The 23380-nt window shown below is 53.8% G+C and overlaps 1 protein-coding gene across 3 annotated transcripts in view; it reads left to right on the top strand.

Annotated features, from left to right (window-relative positions):
* The window catches only part of RLIM (ring finger protein, LIM domain interacting), a 339543-nt gene that overhangs the window by 154801 nt on the left and 161362 nt on the right, over positions 1-23380 (top strand). For 2 of the 3 annotated variants that reach the window (XM_069612571.1, XM_069612572.1), the window contains one exon: positions 16094-16293. In XM_069612571.1, the coding sequence (XP_069468672.1) occupies positions 16125-16293 (169 nt within the window). In that variant the 5' untranslated portion in view covers positions 16094-16124. The remainder of the gene's footprint in view (positions 1-16093; positions 16294-23380) is intronic. The other variant, XM_069612573.1, reaches the window with a different exon arrangement.

The following is a 23380-nucleotide window of genomic DNA, read 5'->3' as shown; positions in this document are numbered from 1 at the left end:
TGTGACTGCCGCAAGCGTCACCTGCTTCATCTGTACCAATTTCGCTTCTTCAGCTAATCGTCCCTGAATTGTTTTCCTTCTCTCGCTTTGATCCTCCTACAGTGGTGTACTATAATGCTCTGAATCTCAGGCCAGCCTTTGGCTTCTCTCCCTACTTTATCAAGAGCCTTCTGTACTTCCTTTGCGAGGCCTCGCTTAATTATGAAGTAGAATAGCGAGGTAGACTGGTCCCACGCGCCACATCTCCTGCACCCAAAGAATGAGCTGCGCAGTATATGCCTCATCCCCCATAGTGCACTGCATTATTGAATGTAGGTTGGGCTGTCCGGGAAGGTTCTCCGCAGGGCATCACCCACCTGTGCCATAACGTTATTGAACAATGCCCCATCATGACTGTAATTACTTGTTGTCACACCTGGGAATCCTGCTTTCACCCACACTGAGTCTGCCTGATCACCTACCACAGGCTTTTAATGTCTCCTATCGCCAAGGGCATGAAGTGTAAATCTATTTTCCTGCACCCGCTGTGAGGCGGGGGGTATTTGCAGAGGTTTTTATCCATTGAACAGGACTGCCAGACTTGTCTTTGGCCTCAAGCCCACGGATGGTATCTCTCCAGGACTGAAATCTCTGCACTGTCTCCCAGTGGCTGTGAGGATTAAGTTCAAAACCCTCTGCATTGTCCACAAGGCCTTCTGGGGCCTCAATACCTTCAACTCTCTTCCTAAATATCTTCCTACTCGAGCTCTTCGCTCGCCCTCCTCCAACTCCCTCAGGGTCAGTCGCTTCTCCAAGCAACGAGTTGGTGGTAGATCTTTCTTTGGCTGGAGCCTCCCTCTGGAACAGCCTCCCCGCCTCCCTGAAACTTGAGAACCATCTCCGGTTCCGGAAGCACCTCAAAACCTTCCTCTTTGCTTCCGTTTTCTCTCCTCCTCTCCCCTGCTGAACTCCTGGCTGAACTGTACTGGTTACCTGGCCACCATCTGATCTCGGGCCCAGGTCCCCCTCCCCCCGCCAGTTACACACCTGCACTGCCTCCCTGGCAACCCTGCACTTGGCCTGTTTTCTGTATCACTAAAGTCCCCCACCGGCACTTACCCTTGCCGCCAGCTGCCCTACTTCTTCTTGTTTAATTTATTCTATTACCCCATGTACTACTGCACTGTCCCACCCCCTCCGCACTTTTCCTCTTCCCCTGCGCTTGCGCGATCTGAATGACACTTGGCCTAGTAGGATCGGTGTCTCTTCCCTCTGTTCCCCCGCACTTGCCGCGTCACGCCTTGAAACAAATTGTGTTTAGGTGCGTTAGAAATGCCATATATATCTGTGCCCAGGGCACATAGTGGCGTCGCCCCGCTCCCTTATGGAGAAGGGGCATTTGTAGCTTTGATATTACCTTTCCACAGTTCACCTTTGTGCCTTTCTTTTTTGCTCGGGCTATTCTTCCCATTCTATTCCTGAGCCTTCCTTCCCATCCCTCGCTTACTCTCGGGGAGGCCCATTTCACCTGCTGTATCCCTCCTACAGCCCCTTCTTCCACTTTGTCAAAATTACTCCAATACTCTTCATTCCTTACCAAGGCCTCCATGCCATATCCTACGCCATCTGTCTCCCCCTTCTCTCCACTCGGACTGCCCTTATATGGACACGGTCTACCCTAAAGAGGAAGTCCCCTGATTTCCATTCATTATCTGGTAGGAGAGAGATTTTTTGGGGTTGGGGCCCTACCCCTGATGCTTGTGTTGCTTCGCATATAGTTTGCAAGTTAGTTTTGTTCGGGTGGATGTTAGTGCCACCTCCAAGATCTTGAGTACTTGGTCCAGTGGGGAATAGGGGTGGTTGCCGATGGGTCATAAGGTGGCGGTGGGGTTGTACTAGGGGTGGTTAGCGCGCTGCCTCCAGATACATTTGCCAGCTCTGTGTACCCCTCTGCTGGCCTCGTAAGCAGTGGATATATCTTTTTGGGTTCTCCCTCTTTTTTCCTTCACTATTGTCTGTAACCGTTCCTCCTTTTCCCTTTTTATTTGTGACGGGCGTTTACTCAAAAATCCTCCACAAATCTACCACCTCGTTTGTTTTTGAGCGGTTTCCCCTTTTCACCATTAAATATGTGGATAGGTGTTCTCTAAAGGACCACTCCTCTGGCCAAGCAGGAGCCCCTATCCCTTTGTTTCGTTTACTCATTGACTGTGATTCTTTTTTTATTCTCACTGTACAGGGGGGAGATTCTTAAAATATGTGACAGTGGGATGTCCATTCCCATGACCTAAAAGACCCCTTGCCCCCCCCCCCCCCCTTTTTAGGTATTGGAACCCCAACACCTCATAGGGTCTCATTTTCTTTACCCTCTCAGGTGTCGCCCTTGGGTTGGGTTTTGCTTTCTAGAACACTCAATATCTTAGAACCGTTGTCTTAAACATTACAACACATGGAAAACATTGAACCTCTTAAAAACCAACAGGCATAAACCAAGAAGAATTAACAAAACATATCCGGACAATGAACATTTACCCTAACAACCTGTACCCCTGTCCTTCATTAGAGCATATTCACTTTCTCACTTAACACTCATCACCTCTGATCCTCCTGGGCCTTCCTCCACATGTCACAATAACTGAAAATAATAAGCTAAGATAACAAGCCAAAACTACTACATCCACGAGCCCACTAATTACATGGTGCTCCTACTTTTTGTCTATCGGCGGTGCTGTGAGTGGGTAAATGTCATAAGGCAAGGTGCTGCGGGGGTAGGGGTCTCACCCTTGGCCTACACGTGATCTATTCACAGTGGGAATGGTGATGGGGGACAGTGGTGACATTGGACCACCTCCTTTCCAACTCTCGATCTGGAAGATAAAACTGAAAAGACTGTCTTCACTAGTTTGATTTGGCTGCCTGAACAACCAAGCGATCTGGAGATGCATGTGCAGAGAGAAATTGCAGGTCCCTGTAGGGACTGAGGCCAGCTGTTGGATTTCTGAAATCAACCCCAGGGTATTCATTTTTACAATCCGGGCGCTGAAAACACGGCCTGAATCTTAACTGAGGGGGCAGTAGCGAGAAGTTCGATTTCTATATGGTTTCCTTTTGGTCCACACCCTCCAGACCAGTAAGCTTGCTGGTATTCGACTTATCTTTTGTTGCTGAAGAATGGCAGTGGCTTGCATGCCGTCTTGGATCTGCGGCTCTTGAACCTGTGCAAAGACTAGTTCTAAATGGTCCCTTGTCCTAACCTCCAGGATTGGCTATTCTCACTGGATCGTCTGCATTCAATGCCTATCCACCAGCAGCACAGGAAGTACCCAAGATTCACAGTGGGGAGCGATCTGGAGTTGGAACTGCTGGAGTTGAGCCATCAGACTGGCCCTTGTCACTCTCCTCCCTGGCAGGACTGTGCTGGTCCTGATGGACAACCCGGTGGCCATGCTCTACCTTTCCAAACTGGGTGGTTTGGGCTCCTTGCACAAGGCCAGCAGAAAAGCAATGAGACTGTGTTTCTGTGCTTTGGAGAACAGTGTTTCTCTAGGGACTTGGCCGGCAGGGGGAAAATACTTGCTACTGCCTGGGCCTCACGTGAGTGGTAGTCCTGTCGGGAAGTTCTGGAGAAAATGTTCTCCTTTTGGGACTTTGCCGGAGGACCCCTGTCCTTCCATAGGGAACAGGGGGTTCTGCTCTCTGGAATTTCCACGATGTGCACCTCTGGCATACACTGGTCAAGTGGCACTTAGACCATCCTTATGTGTTCCTAATGATCCCAGTCAGATGGTTCTCAAACATCTACACCTGTTCAGATCTACCATGATTTTGATTACTCTCTCGACTGGGCCCAGGGAACTTGGTAAGCAGACTTCGAGGGGATTGGGTCCTCCGACGTATTCCATATCTATGACATGTAATCACCACAGCTGTGCAGCTTCGGAAACATTTCCGGCGTCTGCGTCCTGCGTCGATGACGTCGATGCGCCGACGTCTAGGACCTCGTCCGACGTCATCCGATGTGATAAGTAGGACGCACAACGCTCGTAGCCTCAGTTCCGTTTTTTCCGCGAACGTGTTGCTACGTGTTTCTCGGTTCTAAGCCTCGACTCTTTGGAGTTCTGTTCTTTCTGGTTCTTCGAACCTGTTCGTTTGTGAATTTCCTTCGGCGATGTCTTCCACTTCGTCTTCAACCCCGCGTCCGGGCTTTAAGAAGTGCGGGGAGTGTGGGTCCAAGATGTCGGTGACTGACTCGCACGACGCCTGCCTCTGGTGCCTCTGGTGCCTCGGGGAGGCCCACGACACGGATGTCTGTATCGACTGCCAGTCGCTCACGTCCAAAGCCTTACGCGAACGTAAGAAGTTGTTGTCGGTAGGTCGGGTGACCAAGCCCCGGAAGTCTAAGTCGGCGGGGCTTTCGACGGATGATTTGAGGGGTGACTCTCCGCGTCATCGTCGGAAGTCTCGTCGGTCTTCTTCTAGGAGTGGGTCTCGCCACTCCTCAGCCTCTTCGAGGCATTCTCGGAAGCGCCGTCACCGGTCGCCTTCCAGGTCCTCTTCCGAGGATTCTGCACGGCACGTCGGTTACCCCACCAGCCGTGCGACGCCGGAGGAATGGGCTTCCTTCGGGAAGAAAATGTTGGCGATTCTTGAGTCGCAGGGTACTCAGCCGTCCGCGCCCCCGAGTGGGGTCGGCCGTGAGAGGTCGAGAGACACCGCTCGCAAGAGTGGTCGGCACGAGTCACGGGAGCGGTCCCGTTCGGACAAGGAGGCTCGTTCTCGCCGTACCCGTTCCAGGTCCCGGTCCTCGCCGCGTTCTTCGAGGAAGACATCGACGTCTGAGGCGTCAAGGGCGTCGACAGGCTTTCTCGAGGCTCCGGCTTCGAGGAAGTCGACGCCGTCGACGATCAGGTCGTCGAGGGACCCGCTCGGGGCTCCGGCTTCGAGGGCTGTGTCGACGCCGCCGATACTGGAGGCGCTGCATCTGACGTCGACGCCGATTTCCTCGACGCCGATCCTCTCGGCGCCGTTGCCGGTTTTCTCGGCGCCGATTCGCTCGACGCCTTTCGTGTCGGAGGTGCCCCGTGTCACGGGTGTACCCCCTAGGAAGGCTCTGGTTAAGAGCAAGCACTCTCGGGTGCCTTTTCGCCACCTGGAATATATTTCAGAGGCGGATGAGGATTCTGATGGCCTGGTTCCTAGTCAGGTGCCAGATGAAATTGTCTCGGGCCATAGTCAGTTTGACGATTTGAGGCAGTCACTGCATGATGCCAGTGGACTGGACACCTCTCCGGAGGTGGAATTTTGTAGGCCTGAGCCTGGCTCCCAGGCCGATTCCTCATACCGGCGCCTTATGGCTAGGGTGTCTGAGTATCTGGGATGGTCTGCTCCCCCAGGGGAGTTTGTGCAGGATGATCTGACGGACATCCTTGATGTTGGTCCCCCAACTGACCCGGTACTGCCGTTCCATATTGCTTTACAGAGAAGGGTGGCGGCGGCTTGGACTGCTCCGGAGAGTCTCCCGGCGGTGGGCAGATCCTTGTCGCGTAAATACCGTCCAGCCAGTAGCGACCCCTGCTACTTGACCAGGCACCCCACTCCGGAAAGTTTGGTGGTGCAGGCGGCCACGGCCCCGGCAAAGCAGGCGTCGTACCCTACCATCCCTCCTGATAGGGACGACAAACGTTTTGATGGCTGGGCGAAGAAAGTGTTTTCTTCTGGTGGTATGGCGCTTCAGGCGGCCAACTCCATTTGTGCCTTGTCACGTTTCACGCACACTCTGTGGAACTGTGTTGCGTTAGCGGCTGAACATATTCCCGAAGGGGATGAACGGGATGGTTTCCTTGCTATGGTCCAGGATGGTAAGGATGCCATGTGTGAGTCCGTTCAGTCGGGTCTGGACTTGGCTGAATGCGTCAGTAGGTCCATGGCGGCGAGCACCGTGATACGCAGGTTTGCGTGGTTGCGGAAGTCGGGGTTTGCTCCTGATGTGCAGTCCCGGCTCCTCAACATGCCCTTTGACGGTGAACACCTTTTTGGCAGCAAGGCTGACGAGAGCCTTGAGAGGTTGCAGACCTCAAAAGCTGCAGCGAAGTCGTTGGGCGCTGCAGTTCGCCAACCTCCGCCTTTTCGTCCTAGGGGACAGCAGTGGAGGGGTCGTTCCTTTCGCTATTACTCGTCCTTCAGTAAAGCGAGGGGAGCTGGCAGTCAAAGAATCCAACGCAGGGGTACCAGAGGTGGACGACAGGGTACCCGTGGTGCCAAGGCCGCTCGGGCAGTTGCCTCTTTGCCCTCAGGTAAAGCCGCAGCCGCTCCTACTCAGTCATGAGGCCAGGTCCCATGGTTCGCCGGTTGGGGGAAGGCTGGCGCAGCATCTTGTAGAGTGGCTAGCCATTACTTCGGATGTGTGGGTTCTGGAGATCATAACCCACGGCTACTGTCTTCCCTTTCGGCACAGGCCTCGCGACAATCCACCGGGGAACCTCTCTTTGAAGTGTCCGGATCCGCTCCTTGCGCAGGAAATTCAAGCCCTGCTGGAGAAGGGCGCTATAGAACTGGTGCCTGTAGCGGAGAGGAACAAGGGATGGTATTCCCCTTATTTTTTGATTTCCAAGAAAGACTGGGGATTGAGACCCATCATGGACTTGCGCGGTTTGAACAAACTCCTCAGGGAGGACAAGTTCAAGATGGTTACTCTCGTCCTCCAGGCCCTTCAGCTTCAGGACTGGTTGGTGTCACTCGACCTCAAGGATGCTTACTTCCATGTGCCGATCCATCCCAAGCACAAGAAGTACCTGAGGTTCGCGGTTGGCGACTCGCACTTTCAGTTTCGGGTCCTGCCGTTCGGATTGTCCTCCGCCCCGAGGGTTTTCACCAAGCTCATGGTGGTGGTGGCAGCGCATCTCAGGCAAGGGGGGGATTCACGTCTACCCCTACCTGGACGATTGGTTGATCAGGGGGAGCTCTCCCGAGCAAGTCCTGGATCATCTGTCCGTCACCTGCCACTCCCTTCACAGGCTGGGCTTCTCCCTCAATTTAAAGAAGTCCCATTTGACGCCAACACAGAGGCTCCAGTACATCGGAGCAGTGCTCGACACTTCCCTGGGGCAGTGTTTTCCTCCCCAGGTGAGGGCTCTTCACATTCAGCAGATGGTGCACAAGTTTCAGCAGGCTCAGACGCTCCCAGCGTTCGAGTTCTTGAGGTTGCTCCGCCTCATGGCATCCTGCATTCTTCTGGTGGCAGAGGCTCGCCTGCGAATGAGATCTTTGCAGTGGGCACTCAAGACGCAATGGTCGCAGTCCTCCGGCAGGATGTCGGCCCCGGTTCAGGTGCCGCCCTCGGTCGCCCAGGATCTTCTGTGGTGGGCCGTCGAAGGCAACTTGATGAAGGGGGCTCCATTTTGGCTTCCCTGGCCGGAGGTGACCATCGTGACGGATGCATCCCTCACAGGATGGGGAGCTCATGCCAACGGGCTGTCAGTCGGCGGTCGTTGGTCTCCGTCGGAGTCCAGACTCCATATCAATCTGTTGGAGCTGAGGGCCGTCAGGCTAGCCCTGAAGGCTTTTCTGCCGACTGTGAGAGGAAAGAATGTCCTGATCCTGACGGACAACACAGTGGCCATGCACTACCTCAACAAAAAGGGGGGGGCAGGGTCACTTCCTCTGTGCAGGGAGGCGATGCAGCTCGGGTTCTGGGCCATCCAGCAGGAAGTTTCGATCTCGGCAGTTCATCTGGCCGGAGACGAAAACGTGACGGCGGACGCTCTGAGCAGGCAGAGCGCGATCTCTCACGAGTGGGAGTTGGCTCAGGAGATTCTCTTGGAGATCTTCGCCCTTTGGGGGACCCCTCAAGTGGATCTCTTCGCCTCCAGTGTCAACCGGAAGTGCGAAAGGTTTTGCTCGCGGGAATTTCCTCCGAAAGGAGCCTTGGGAGACGCGTTCGTGGTGGAGTGGTCATTCCCGCTGCTGTACGCGTTTCCTCCAGTCCCCGTCATCCCGCAAGTGCTGCGGAGGTTACGGAAGTTCGGTTCCCGGATGATCCTCATTGCTCCGGCGTGGGCTCGGAGGACGTGGTACCCGGACCTTCTCGACTTGTCCATCTGCCCTCCACGTCGTCTTCCCTACCGAGACGATCTGCTGTCACGGGAGGGGGGTCAGGTTCTCCATCCAGAGGTCGGATCCCTCAACCTTCACGCTTGGCTTCTGAAAGGTTGAGGTATATGGATTGGGACCTCCCTGAAGACGTGATGGAGGTGTTGCTTTCGGCCCGTAGGCCAGCAACGAAGTCTCTGTACCGTTGCCGTTGGCGTAAGTTCTGCGACTGGTGCAGAGTTCGGAATGTGGATCCTTTTGCATGTGACATCCCCATGGTTCTGTCCTTTTTGCTTTCTCTGGCCCACAGGGGCTTGCAAGTGGGTACCATTAAAGGTTACCTGGCGGCGCTGTCCATCTTTAAGCGCTCGTCTGAAGAGTGTTCTTACTTTAAAATCCCTTTAATTTCACAGTTTCTGAAAGGGCTCACTAATGTGTTTCCTCCGTCACCTTTCCTGGTGCCCGGTTGGGATTTAAACCTTGTTCTTAGGTTTCTTATGGGTGCTCCGTTTGAGCCTTTACATTCTTGCCCTTTGAGGCTGTTAACTCTGAAAACTGTGTATTTAGTTGCGGTTACTTCCGCTCGCAGAGTGAGTGAGTTACAGGCACTTTCAGTTAAGCCACCCTTCACTGTTTTTCACAAGGACAGGGTTGTCCTTCGAGTTCGTCCTTCTTTTCTTCCGAAGGTAGTGACGGAATTTCATTTAGCCCAGAAGGTTGTTCTTCCGGCATTCTGTCCTCCTCCGCATCCTGGTAAGGAAGAGGAGAGGCTCCATAGGCTTGATCCTAGGAGAGCTTTAAGCTTTTATGTTTCACGCATGTCCCGGGTCAGAGTGGACGATCAACTCTTTATTGGTTACGCTGGAAAGCGTTTGGGGCAAGCTGTGACGAAACAGACTTTGTCCCGCTGTATTATTTTGGCCATCTCGGAGTGTTACCGCTTGGCGGGTAAGGACCCACCGGCTGGCTTGCGGGCCCATTCTACCAGGGGTGTGGCTGCATCTACTGCCCTGCAGAGGGGTGTTCCTATTCGCAACATCTGTGATGCAGCCACCTGGGCTTTCGTACATACATTTGTACGGCATTATTCCCTCGATTCCATCAGAGGGCAGGATCTGGCCTTTGGCAAGGCGGTCCTTTGCTCGGCTATTTGATTGGCTATTCTTAAATTTTGCTTCTAAATTCTTTCCCTCCTCCTTGTTTTGGTACTGCTTTGGGAGTCTGTCATAGATATGGAATACGTCGGAGGACCCAATCCCCTCGAAGAACAAGTTACTTTCTTACCTGGTAACGTTCTTTCGATGGGATGGTCCGACGACTTATTCCATATCGCTCCCGCCCTGCCTTCCCCGCTGCAGAATTTCTTTTGCGATTGCAGCTTACGTTCAGCAAGGCTTTGTGTCTGACTGGCAGTTGACTTATGTCACACGTTCTGGGGGGAAAAAACTACAACTGAGGCTACGGGCGTCGTGCGTCCTACTTATCACATCGGATGACGTCAGACGTCGGAGGAGGTCCTCGACGTCGGCACATCGACGTCATCGACGCAGGACGCAGACGCCGGAAAAGTTTCCGAAGCAGCACAGCTGTGGTGATTACATGTCATAGATATGGAATACGTCGTCGGACCATCCCATCGAAAGAACGTTACCAGGTAAGAAAGTAACTTGTTCTTCTCCAGCATGGGGTCTGGCATGGATTCACATGTAAAGATAATCGGTTTCAGTTTCGTTTCTGAACTGTCTTTCTACTAATAACCAATCGCTGGTCTCTGGGTCAAACTGACCCCAGCCAATGACTGCCCTCTACCTAAGCCCCTCCTCTGGCAGCCATCTTCAGATTTTTACCGCACGTTCAAGTGTTGGGAGCCCTCTAGCTTTTACTGCGTTTTTTCAAAGAGCTCACCGATTCTACTTCCGATCAACGGGGGCCCCTTTTCGGAATTTTCTATGCCCCTCAAGGGCATCTTTTCGTCGAGTTTTCCACTTCTCAGAGGATTCCAGAAGATCGTTGAGGCCTACCCCGCATGGACATGGCCCAGGACAAAGGAAGCATGACGCCTGTTGGATCCAAGCTGTTCAGGAGCTGCCCTGGATGCAGACTACATAACGTCTGAGGATGAGCACTCTCGGTGCCTCTACTGCCTTCACAACGACAAATCGCACTTGGAGAAGGACAGTGCGTTTTGTAAGAACATGTCCGAACGGACAATGCAGGATCATCTTAACAACTGGCTGGAAGGGAAGAGCCCAGCAGCGGGTGAGAAGAAGAAATCAGAGCGGTCTTCTAAGACCTTTGAGGGTGCTCTGGCGACAGGGGCCCAACAAAAGGCAAAGCACTGCGACTCCGTGGGCACCGGGAGCGCTGATCGGTTGGTCTCCTTGGCTGCCAGGCAGGGCGCAGTAGCAGAGATGCCATCAACCACGAGCCAACGCTCTGGCTCAGTGAAGAGGAAGTCAGAGAACCCGGGTAAGCTTCGAGAGAAGCCCCGATCGATCCCGGCGGAGACAGCCGAGGGGGAGTGAGGTGACAAACCCCTCCCCCTCCACCCCCCCAAGGTGAAGGCCTCAGGCACACCCAAGGTTGTGAAGGCCCTGATTCACCCGGCTAAGGTCTCGATTGAAGGAGTCGTGGCGGCCCTGGCGAAACCTACGGAGGCTTCCTCAGTGGAGACTGCTTCAGGGGCTAGAGTTTCCCTGCCACCCTGGAGGGAATCTTCTGTTCTGCCTATCGAAGACCCCAGTGAAACCTCAGCAGGAGACAGAAGGGGGAGGGGGGGCACGGTAGCCTTAACGGACATGGATACCACCTCCTGAGGATGAGTTGGCTAGTGTCCAAAGGATCCGGGACATGAAGTCTGAGGAATCCAGGGCCCACAGGAAGGATGCCGACGAAGAGAGCAACGGGGGAGTCCACGGCCTCAATTTTCACTCCCCTGATTTGACCCACCCCCCACTCCTGACCCCCCCCCCCTCCCCCCCTCCGCTCCCCCAACCGGGACGGCGAGGGGAAGACTGGACGCCATGGGACGACTATTATTGCAGCCAACGCCCTTGCGATCGTGGCACGCTAAGACAGGGAGCTGTGGTTCAAGATCACTCCCCTCCTGAACTTCCTCCTGGATGACAGGGTTGAGGCCCTGAATCCTACAGGAAGGCGAGGTGGCTTCGGACCATGCCATTACGGTGGCCACAGACCTCGCCGACACTGGCTTTTGCCATATGGGCAACAGCATTTGCCTTCGCTGGTGCGGTTGGCTCAAGGCCACCGATTTCCGCCAGGACATGCAGACCAGGGTTCTGGACATGCCCTTCGACGGGAACAACCTGTTAGGCAAGACGGTGGACAAGTCACTACAGCCCATCCAGGCGGACACCGAGATGGCTCGGGCCTTGGGTGTCCTACGACGACAGCCGTCCTTTCGGATCTCCGGATGCAAGCAAGGTGCCTCCAAAGGATTTGGCGGCAGCTCCTTGTACCGCCAAGTGACCCGCTCTTTGTCACAGGAAGCCTACAGAGGGCGCAGCAAGACCAGAGGATCCCGTCGCCGCCAAGGAGGCAAGGCCGCGACGAAACAGGACTGAACTGGTAGTGGCGTGGGGCCCCACCCGAGCACCCCAGTGGGAGGCAGGCTGGCGAATTTTGTCAGCGTGTGGGAATCCATCTCCGACTGTTGGGTGCTAGATGCCCTGGCCCGCAGGCATACTCTGGAGTTTCAAAGGTGTCCCCATATTCCACCCATGGCCAGGAAGGAAAACCACATCCCTCAACTACTTCTCTGGAGGTACGAGCGATGCTAAGAAAAGGAGCCATAGAACTCTTCCCAAAGAGGCTCTGGAGTGTACTCGCGGTACTTCCTCGCCCGGAAGACCGGTGGCTGGCGACCCATCCTTGACCTTTGTCGTCTCAACAAGTAAATCAAGTTCCGGATATTCTGGATGGTCACCCTCCAGCACGTGCTGGGACAGCTGAGGAAGGCGACTTCCTGTCGTCGCTGGACTTGGAGGATGCCTACTTCCACATCCCCATTCTAAAAGGACATAGAAAATTCCTACGATTTGTGGTCCAAGGGCGCCGCTATCAGTGAAAGGCCGTTCCCTTTGGATTGAAGTCAGCGCCTAGGGTGTTCACCAAGTGCCTAGCACCAGTGGCGGCGCGGCTGTGCCTGCAGGTGATCCACGTCTACCCCTACCTGGACGACTGGCTCATCCGACAAAATCAAGGGAACTTGCCGTCGACCACACAGCGAACACCGTCCAGCTGCTTATGGATCTGGGATTATTGATCAACTTCGCGAAATCTCACTTGGTACCGTTGCAAGACGCCCTGTTCCTGGGAGCCAGACTCGACACAGTGGCGCGATTGGCTTTGCCGTCGGAGGAAACGACGAAGGCCATCCTGGGTAAGGTATGACTGTTGACCATGGACATGGCGAGGTCCATCAAGTCCCTACTCGGCATGATGTCATCGTGCATCTACCTCGTGCGCCTATGCAGGTTGCGGATGAGACCACTGCAGGAGTTCCTCGACGCCCGTTGGATGCAAGCAGCGGGCAGCTTCGAAGACAGGATCTCACTCAATGAGACTTTCCGCCAAGCGATGCGCGTGGGTGCCCCACCACCGGATCTAGCGGCGGGCATGGACTTCCAGACCCTGGCACATCAGGAAACTGACGACGGACGACTCCCTGGAGGGATGGGCAGCACACACCGGAGATCTCCACGCAAGAGGCCTTTGGCTCCCAGAGGAGCGGTCACTACACTTCATTGTCCTGGAGCTCCGAGCCGTGTTGTTGGTCCTAAAGTCGTTCCTTCCGTCCCTCAAGGGCAAAGTGGTAAGGATCTTCACTGACAACACCACCACGATGTTCTTCATCCGGAAGCAGGGGGCATCAGATCCCCAGCCCTATCCAAGGAAGTGCAGGATCTGTGACACTGGGCCGTCGCCCAAGGGATATTCCTGGTACCTTTCCATCTTGCAGGAATAAAGAACACCTTTGCCGACTCACTCAGCAGGAAGCTGCGCTCGTGCCACGAGTGGGAGCTGCAGCAGGATCAAGTGGATCTCCTATTCCAACAATGGGGCAATCCCCAGATCGACCTATTCACGACGGTGATGAATGCCTAGTGCCGGAGGTCCGCCAGCATGTTTCCCCAGCCGGGGAGCATGGGCGATGCCTTTTCATTCCCCTGGGATGGCCTAGTCCTGTATGCGTTCCCACCGTTGCGACTCATTATTCAACTCAGATGGTCCCGGTGCAGGATAATCCTCGTTGCACTGGCGTGGCCGAGGCAGATCTTGTTCCGGGACCGTCTGGACATGTCGGCGTCCGCCCACCCCCTGTCAAACTACCGACGGATGCAGATCTTCTCGCCAGGTAAGAAGGTGCCACCCGCCATCACCCAGGATCGCTGAACCTGCAGGCCTGGCTCCTGCAGCACTAGAGTTCAGAGGGTACGATATCCCGGCGGACTGCAAGGAGGTGCTCGCAAAGGTCAGGGCGTCCTCGACTCCCTCGATTAACCCTCTGCGGATTACGGCCCCTCAAGTGCTGCCGTACTTGCTGTCGCTGACTAAGGCGGGGCTGGCACATGCCTCCATCAAGATCCATCTGGCGGTTATCTCCCGCTATGCCAGAACTCCGGGGCGGTCAACTCGATGGTCTCATCGCCTAGTGGAGGAGCTCATGAAAGGACTGTTCCGATCGGTCCCACTGGTGAAGGCGTTGGAGCTCAACGTGGTGCTGACCAGGCTCATGGGGCCACCATTCGAGCCGCTGCATTCGGCACCGTTGAAGTGACTCGTGGAAGACAGCGTTTGTTGTGGCCATCATCTCCGCACAAGTAGGAGGGATCCAGGACCTCGCCTGTAAACCTTCATACCTGACATTCCACTAGACGAGGGTAGTGCTCAGGACGCACCCCTCCTTCATGCCCAAGATGCCGTTGGACTTCCATCTCAACGAGCCTTTGGTGTTACCCGTTTTATTCCCGTCACCGGCTGAGAGGACTTTGCACTTGCTGGATGTGGCTAGATCGCTGAAGTTGTACGCGGACCGCACAAAGATTTTCGGAAGACATCACAGCTGTTTGTGAACTTTGGACCTGTGAACCAAGGGAAGGCCCTCTCGAAGGCTTCCATTTCCAGATGGCTCTCTGGCTGCACCATGCACTCACTGGTTGGCAAACCGACCGTTGCCCGGCTGTCTGAGAGCCCACTCAACCAGAGCGATCACTGCTACCACAGCGTTCCTGTCTGGTGTGCCCCTGCTGGACATCTGCTACGTCGACGCACACCTTCACGAGATTTTACTGCGTGGACCGGGATTCCAGGGAAGAGTCCAGAGTTGGCCAGGCAGTGCCCATAAAGTGATTTTCTTGGTCACCATCACTTCCACTCGACTAGCGAGTGATCAGTTAAAGCTCCCTTTTTGGTTTTCTCCAAGGAGGTGACCTTTTTAGAATCGGGCCATTGTTCCAAAAGGGGTCTCCTTTCAATCTCTCAAAAGATCCATCTACCTGTCTGTTTTACTGTTCCTCACCCTTCAAAGGGAGGCAGAGGATCGATTGCATCGGCTGGACCTGGTGTGAGACCTTCCCTTCTACACATCTCGTACAAGGGAGGCCAGGAAAAATGACCTGATGTTTGTTGGTTGGTTATGTTGCTGCCTGTTCTGGCAAGGCTATGACCAAACAGACCAGTCAAGATAGATCATCCTCTGCGTCTCTGAATGCTATGATTTGGGCTGGTAAAGAGATGCTGAGGGTCTCGCGGCATATTCCACCAGATGACTGGCTGCCACCTCTACAACATGGAGTCCCTCTTCCTGACACTTGTCTTGCAGCTATGTGATGGTCTTTGCACAATTCTAAAACATTACCTGCACTGTCCGGTCGGAAACACTTGTTTTGGCAGGACTGTCAAGAGTTTTTTGGTTTAGTTGGTCCTTGCTCCGTCCAGACCTACCTACTGTCATGGGTGTCGATGAAAGATGAGAAATCTGGGGGAGAAAGGAATCCATTAAAACTATTTACTTGCCTCTCTGTAATGTACTTTCTGGTAGAGGTTCATCTAAAGGACCGCTGATCGCCCTACCAACTTAATCCACTTGGGGGGGGGGGGGAGGGAGGGGGGGAGGGGATGCCTAGTCCACTGGTGTTCTGCTGTGCTCCGCATCAGAGCTAGGGAAAAAGCATGGAACGAAGGTCATGAGGCGCAGCACCTCGAATATATACTGGCCCCCAATGTCCTATCTGGTGCATAGGTGTTTCTTTGATCCGTGCTGCGCCCCTTGGCGGTGGACAGTTGACATCAAAGATATCAGTTGGAGGAACACCCATCAAAGAGCATCACTGATGTAAATTATTGGTCTTTTAGGGTGTGGAAGGACATTGATGAACAAATGGCTTATTATCCAATCATTGCAACACGTTGAAACCGCTATCAGCATGTCCTTGGATGATGATACAGGCATGACTGATGGTATGTTTTCTTTGTCTTGGCAGTTCAACACAAGATTAGACTGTTTCACGCAGCAAAAGACCTTTAACCAATGCATAACTGGAATTGTGCAAGGTTTATGTTCCATTGCTGCACTTTCACCCCTATGCATTCATAATGGATTCAAATTCAAGGTGATCAACACTGGACCTCACAACGGTGAGGGCGGAGGGCACAGTCTAGATCTTCACAAAAGCAAAACCAAAAAAACCCTTGCAACTGTCAGTTCCTCTACCTCCTACACAGATCAAGATGACACCACAGTGTGTGTTGCTTGGGGATCTGGGCAGTAACCCTACAGTCTTGCTTACTGAATGTTGAATACTTAGTTTGCATGTAGCACGCTAAAGTTTCGTGTTGGGCCTCTGTTTTTGCTTTTATTTAAAAAAAATAATTTGGGCATTCTCAGTTCTGTTGCCTATTCTGCATTTATTTGTTGCAATATTTGTATTGCTGGCAGCTATCCAAGTAAAACATTTGATATGCTCATTTTTTTTTCTAACAACCTGATTTTTATTTTTCATAGATATCTTTTACGTTTTTAGCATTTTATCACCATGGAAAGTACGGATTCTAATGAGAAGGGTGGTGCAGATCAGTCCGAAGGTCAGCGGCAAAGTCAACTGGACAGATTGAATAGAGAAGAAGCCTTCTATCAATTTGTGAATAATCTAAGTGAAGAGGATTATAGGCTTATGAGAGATAACAACTTGCTTGGTACTCCAGGTATGTGTAGGCTTTAAATATTGTGTTTTAACATGTATCCATGAGAAACAATGGATAGTTTGTTGTGTGAAATTATGTAAATGTTAAACTATTGAATATTGTCGGACCAATCAAGTGTTTTACAGTACATGATGTTGGTGAGAAGTGTTAATCACAATTAAAGTCACTGGGTTAACAATCCTGTCTCTACCCATATTGTTATAACACAAAAAAGACAGAATATCTTTATTCAAAGTTATTCCTCAAGCCCAGTTCCCTGTAAATAACTGACAAGAAGTTGTTTGGCTTGATGGACCAACCCACAGAACCCATATAGAGAAAATGGGCATGTAGCACTGTTAAGTCATTTTATTGTTTTTTATTCAATGTCGAAAGCACTTAGAATAAGGCATTGAGTTATCTACGGAGGAATTATCCTCCATATGATTAGTTGTTTTTATTAAATCAGTATGATAAGCCACACCAAATGGAAACAATAACATTAAAAAGATTGTGCTCTTAGTTTTTAGCAACTGAGGAAAGTAGTGAGTGGATAGGGCGAGCTCTTTTCTATCTCCCAACCCTTGTAGGCGTTACAGCAGCGCATGACTAGGGCGAGACCACCCACTGCAGGGATTAAAAGAGCTCTGTATAGGGACAATGAGTTGGTGAGAAGTTGACAAAAAGGTGAAGCAGTCCTGCCCATACAAGGTGGGAAACCTTGTAAAACCCCCATCCGATTATACTTCCTATCAAATGGTACTGTATGGATGGGGAAATCTAAGTTTATGTTCGAACGTGTCCAGGATGGGCTGGTGGAAGCGGGTACCTTTCTCCAGTATGGGGTCTGGCATGGATTCACATGCTCATGAATATTCCCCGTCAGGCCGGGAATCCTCGGTAAAGAAAAATTCAGTATCGGTTTTGTTTCTGATGTCTTTCTCAGTAGTAACCAATCACTGGTCTCTGGGTCATACTGCCCCCAGCCAATGACTGCCCTCTCCCTAAGCCCCGCCTCTGGCAGCCAGCTTCAGATTTTCACTGCACGCTCAAGTGTTGGGAGTCCTTGTGTTTACCTCTCTAGCTTTTGATGCATTTTCGCGCTTTTCAAAGAGAATTTCTCATTTTTCGGTCAAATGGAGCCTCAAGCTCCACCGTCTCTACATCCGATTAACTGGGATCCGTGTCGGATTTTTTTACATCCCTCAAGGGTGAAGATTTCGAGTTACGCTTCTTGGAGGATTCCAGAAGTTTCTGCGGCCTACCCGAACATGGACCAGGAGAAGGGAAGCTCGACGGCCGGAAAGCTGTCCAGGGTTTGCCCTGGATGCCAGCTGCAGAATGTGGTCAAGGAGGACGAGCACTCGAAATGTCTCTACTGCCTTCATGAGGTCAAAACGCACGTGGAAAAGGACTGTGCGTTTTGCATGAACATGTCGGAACGGACCATCAGGGACCGACGCCTTCGTCTCTCCAACTGGCTGGAACGAAAGAGCCCGTCAGGTGAGAAGTAGTCTGAGCGGTCTTCTTAGTCCTGTGAGGGCGCCCCGGCGACGGGGGCCCAACAGAAGGTAAAGCACTGCGGGTCCGCGGGTACCAGGAGCGCCGAACGGTCAGCCTCCTCGGCTGCCAGGCAGGGTGCACCCTCTCCAGCGCCATCAACCACAAGCCAACACTCTGGCTCAGGAAAGGGGAAGGCCGAGAACCCGGCGAAGCTTCTGGAGAGGCCCCAGTCAAGCTCGAAGGATCCGGCCGAGGGAGAGCGACTCGGTGACCATCCCCCCAGGTGAAGGCCACAGGCCCACACAAGGTGGCAAAGGCCTGAATTCACCCAAGGCCTCTAACGAGGAAGTCGCGGCGGCCCTGGCGCAGCCTGTGGAGGCTACACCAGTGGAGGCTACCTCGGGGCCCAGAGTCTCCCTGCCTCCGCGGAGGGAAACCTCTTTCAGACCCATCGAAAAGACCCCCGTGAAGACCCCGCTGGAAAAAGAGGGGGAGGGGGCAGTGGCCATTGTGGACACAGACAAAACATCAGAGGAGGAGCTGGCAGAAGTCTTAGAGAGCCTTGACGAGGGCGTCGAAGAAGCCCGTCCCCACGTGAGGGGTCCCAACGAAGGTGACGACGAGACTGACGGCACCGGCGAGGATCCTAATCACCCGTCGCTTCCGGAGCCGCAGGATAACTCGGCCGCCATTTTGTTGGTGATACAATCGTTCTGTTCGGAGAGAAGGACAAGATTGCCCTTACCACCTACGGAGGGTCCAGAACCAGGCTCGACGGAGGAGCCAGAGCCAGGCCTGGCGGGAAGCCCCCTGAACAAGAGAAGACGGATCCATCCAGCCCCTTTTCAGCCCTCGCGGCCTGCTCAGCCTTTACCCACGTCCCCCGTCCCTGGGGATGACACTGGAACGGACATGGCTACGACGGGTACCGACGACTGCGGTGACGGGACGGAGCTCCCATCGCCCCCAGCCCGGACCTCCCTGCCCGACGAGATCGTATCTTTCTTGCAATGATCGCCAGGGCATCGGAGCTTTTTCAGCTCTGCCCCGAAGAGAAGGAAGGTTTCCTTTACCAAGGCCAAGAGGAAGACAGTCCTCGCCGTGCCTCTGCTGGATGACATCTGGGACGAGGGTCGCACCCTTCTCAAGAACCCATCTACGACGCCTGCCAAGAGGGATCGGTACGAGAAGTAGTACCGGGTCCCCGATGCAGCCCCTTTGTGCCTTAGGGCACAACCGACCCCTGACTCTGTCGTCTCAGCGGCGGCCAAGAAGAAAGCGGGGGTAGGGGTGCATCGGACTCAACGTCAACGTCCCCGCCAGACGGCAAAGGAAAGAAGCTGGACGCAATGGGACGACGAGTTATCTCGGCATCAACAACGATTAAGGCGGCCAATGCCCTCGCGATCGTGGCCCGCTACGACGGAGTTATGGTACAAGATCGCCCCCCTGTTGGACTTCCTACCGGATGACAAGAGGGCCGAGGCCCTGGAGATCTTGCAAGAAGGCGAAGTGGCGTCGGACCATGCCATTATGGTGGCAACGGACATTGCCGACACCGGTTTCCGCCAGCTAGGCAACAGCCACAAGGGTGGCTCAAGGTGACTGATTTCCGCCAGGACGTACAAGCCAAGGTTTTGGACATGCCGTTCGAAGGGAACAATCAATTTGGGGCAGTCACTGAGACAGCGAAGGCCCTAGGCATTCTCCGGCAACAAAGGCCGTCCTTTTGGAGCACCAGAGGCAAGCAGGGTGCCTCCAAGGGATTTGGCGGTGGCTCCTCTACGTACTGGCAAGCGGCCCGCTCCTCGTCGCAGGAAGCCTATAGAGGACGAGGCAAGTCGGGTGGACCCCACCGCCGTCGTCGCCAGGGACGCCAAGGCGGCAAGTTTGAACCGACAGCGGTGTCGGGCCCCCACCGAAGAACCCCGGTGGGAGGCCGGCTGGCGAAGTTCGTCAGCTTGTGGGAGTCCATCTCCACCGACCGTTGGGTGCTGGTCGCCCTGGCCCAGGGGCATTCCCTTGAATTTCTAAACTGCCCCTGCATTCCACCCGTGGCCAGGAAAGAGAATCGCGTCCCTCAACTGTTATTGGAGGTAAGGGCGATGCTCAAAAAAGGTGCCCTCGAGTTCGTCCCGAAGAGACTTCGGGGCTCCGGAGTATACTCAAGGTACTTCCTCATGAAAAAAGACAGGAGGCTGGCGCCCCATCCTGGACCTGCGATGACAGAACAAGTACATCAAGGCACAGAAGTTCCGGATGGTCACCCACCAGCACGTGCTGGGACATCTGGAGGAGGGTGATTTTCTGTCATTGGATTTGGAGGATGCGTACTTCCACATCCCCATTCTAAAAGGACACCGAAAGTTCGTCCGGTTCGTGGTCCAAGGACAGCACTACCAGTTCAAGGCCCTCCCGTTCGGATTGAAGTCGGCACCCAGGGTGTTCACCAAGTGCCTTGCACCGGTGGCTGCGCCTGCAGGGGATCCACGTCTACCCCTACCTGGACGACTGGCTCATCCGAGCAAGGACAAGGGAGCTCGCCGTAGATCACACAGCGAAGACCGTCCAGCTGCTCACGGACCTGGGATTCTCCATCAACTTTCCCAAATCCCACCTGATCCCGTCGCACTGTTTCTTGGAGCCAAGCTCGACAGTGGCGCGTCCGGCCTTGCCGTCAGGAGCAAAGGACGAAGGCCATCCTGGGCAAGGTGCAGCGTCTGCTGGCCACGGACGTGGCCAGGTTGAGGTCCATCAAGTCCCTCCTCGGGATGATGATCTCCTGCATATATCTCGTGCGCCTGTGCTGGCTTCGGATGGTCCTCTGCAAGAGTTCCTCGACGCACCCTGGATCCGAGCGACGGGCAGCTTAAAGGACAGGATCCCGCTCAACAGACCTTCCGACGAGCGATCCGGTGGTGGGGAACCCGCGCTCCTCTGACGGCGGCACAGACTTTCAGACCCCATCCAACCATATAAGATGACGACCGATGCCTCCCTGGAAGGGTGGGGAGCGTGCACTGGAGAACTTCACGCGAGAGGCCTTTGGCTCCCGGAGGAGAAGACGCTCCACATCAACATCCTGGAGCTCTGTGCAGTGTTCTGGGCCCATTGGTCCTTTCTCCCGTCCCTCAAGGGCAAGGTGGTGAGAATCTTCACCGACAGCACCACCACGATGTTCTATATCCGGAAGCAGGGAGGGACCAGATCCCCAGCCCTCTCCAAGGAAGCCCAGGATCTGTGGCATTGGGCCGTCGCCCAAGGGATGTTTCTGGTGGCCTTTCATCTGGCAGAGATAAAGAACACCATCGCCGACTCACTCAGCAGGGAGCTGCGCTCGTGCTACGAGTGGGAACTACGTCAGGATCAAGTGGATCGACTCTTCCGACGATGGGGGGAAAACCGCAGATCGACCTGTTCGTGACAGCGATGAACTCCAAGTGCCAGAGGTTCGCCAGCAGGTTTCCCCAGCCGAGGAGCATGGGCGATGCTTTCTCGTTCCCCTGGGACGGCCTGTTTCTATATGCGTTCCCTCCGTTGCCGTTCCGACTCGTCAACCAGCTCAAGAGGTCCCGGTGCAGTATGATCTTCGTCGCACCGGCGTGGCTGAGGCAGATCTGGTTCATGGACCTTCTGGACTTGTCAGCGTCTCCACCAGTCATGCTGACGACAGACGCAGATCTTCTCTCCAGAGAAGGAGGCGCCATACTTCATCACGACCCAGAGTCGCTGAACCTGCAAGCCTGGCTCCTGCAGCACTAGAGTTTGGAGGGTACGATATCCCTGCTGACTGCAGAGCGGTTATTGCAAAGGCCAGGGCGTCCTGAACTCTCGTGCTACGGACATAAGTGGAAGAGGTTCTCTGTCTGGTGGCGTTCACAGAAGATTAACCCTATACGGATTACGGCCCATCAAGTGCTGCCGTACCTACTGTCGATGGCCAAGGCTGGACTGGCTCACGCCTCCATCAAGATACATCTGGCTGCGATCTCCCTATGCACCAGAACCACAGGACGGGCGTCCTTGTGGTCCCATCGCCTGGTGAAGGAATTTATGAAGGGACTGTTCCGATCGTTCCCGCCGGTGAAGGCCCCTGCCCCGGCGTGGGAGCTCAACGTGGTGCTGACCAGGCTCATGGGGGCACCATTCAAGCCCCTGCATTCGGCACCGTTGAAGTTCCTGTCGTGGAAGACTGCGTTTCTTGTGGCCATCACCTTCGCACGAGTGGGAGAGATCCAGGCCCTATCCTGCAAGCCTCCATACTTGACATTTCACGACACAAGGGTGGTGCTGAGGACGCACCCCTCTTTTATGCCCAAGGTGCCACCTCAACGAGCCCTTGGTGTTACCTGTTTTCTTCCCATTGCCTTCGTCACCGGCCGAGAGGACTTTGCACTCGCTGGATGTGGCTAGAGCGCTGATGTTCTACATGGACCGCACGAAGAGTTTTCAGAAGACATCACAGCTATATGTGAACTTTGGACCTGTGAACCAAGGGAGGGCTCTCTCGAAGGCTTCCATTTCCGGATGGCTCTCCGGCTGCATCATGCACTGTTGGCAAACCGTCCGTTGCCTGGCCGTCCGAGAGCCCATTCGACCAGAGCGATCGCTGCTACCACAGCGTTCTTGTCTGGTGTGCTCCTGCTGGACATGGAGGTCGACGCACACCTTCACTTGATTCTACTGTTTCGACTTGGATTCCAGGGAGGAGTCCAGGGTCGGCCAAGCGTTGCTGCGCAACCTGTTTGCCTAAGGTGAGCCTGGTGAGGAGGTAAGAAATGCTTAATGTTGAGTTTTTTTATGTAATGCTTAATGTTGAGCCTTTGCCACCTCCTGTTGGTTGTGCATGTGTGTACTGCTATGTATTCTTATATTAATGAGCATATGAATCCATGCCAGACCCCATGCTGGAGAGGGAACAAGTTACTTACCTGTAACTGTTCTCCAGCATGGGTCTGGCGTGGATTCACATGCAAACCCTCTCAAACCCTCTGCATCTCTTCACTTGGTCATACTGCCACTTTGCGTGCTACCAAATCTGAAGATGGATGCCATCGGCGCGGCTTAGGGAGATGGCAGTCATTGGTTGGGGGCAGTATGACCCAGAGACCAGTGATTGGTTACTACTGAGAAAGACAGATCAGAAACGAAACTGATAGTGAACTTTTCTTTACCGAGGATTCCCGGCCTGACGACGGAATATTCATGAGCATGCAAATCCATGCCAGACCCATGCTGGAGAACAGTTGCAGGTAAGCAACTTGTTCCTGCTACTGTTTTAGTTGACTCGAGCACTTCTGCATTTTACTGCTTCATGCAGTATATATTAGTACCAAAAACTTTAATTTTGCTGTGCCACAAGACTTTCGACTATCTTTGGTGTTTAGCCATTTTCCTGAGCTTGAATTGCTTGGATTGAAAGCCTTTTAAGGGGGTAAGACAGATTGTCATTTAAGGTAAGACCCGTTTAAAGAGTAGCAGCCTGCTGATAACACAGAACTCTTCATTGGATGATATCCAGCAGCACTCCTTTGCTGATTTCATGAAGGACTTCATCTGTGCTTAGATCCCTGTACTGGTGGGAACAACTAGCCTCTATCCCTGC

This window comes from Ambystoma mexicanum, chromosome 5p, assembly GCF_040938575.1.
Source record: "Ambystoma mexicanum isolate Mex_15411 chromosome 5p, UKY_AmexF1_1, whole genome shotgun sequence".
Lineage (NCBI taxonomy): Eukaryota > Metazoa > Chordata > Amphibia > Caudata > Ambystomatidae > Ambystoma > Ambystoma mexicanum.
This window is presented reverse-complemented; position numbering and strand designations above follow the sequence as displayed.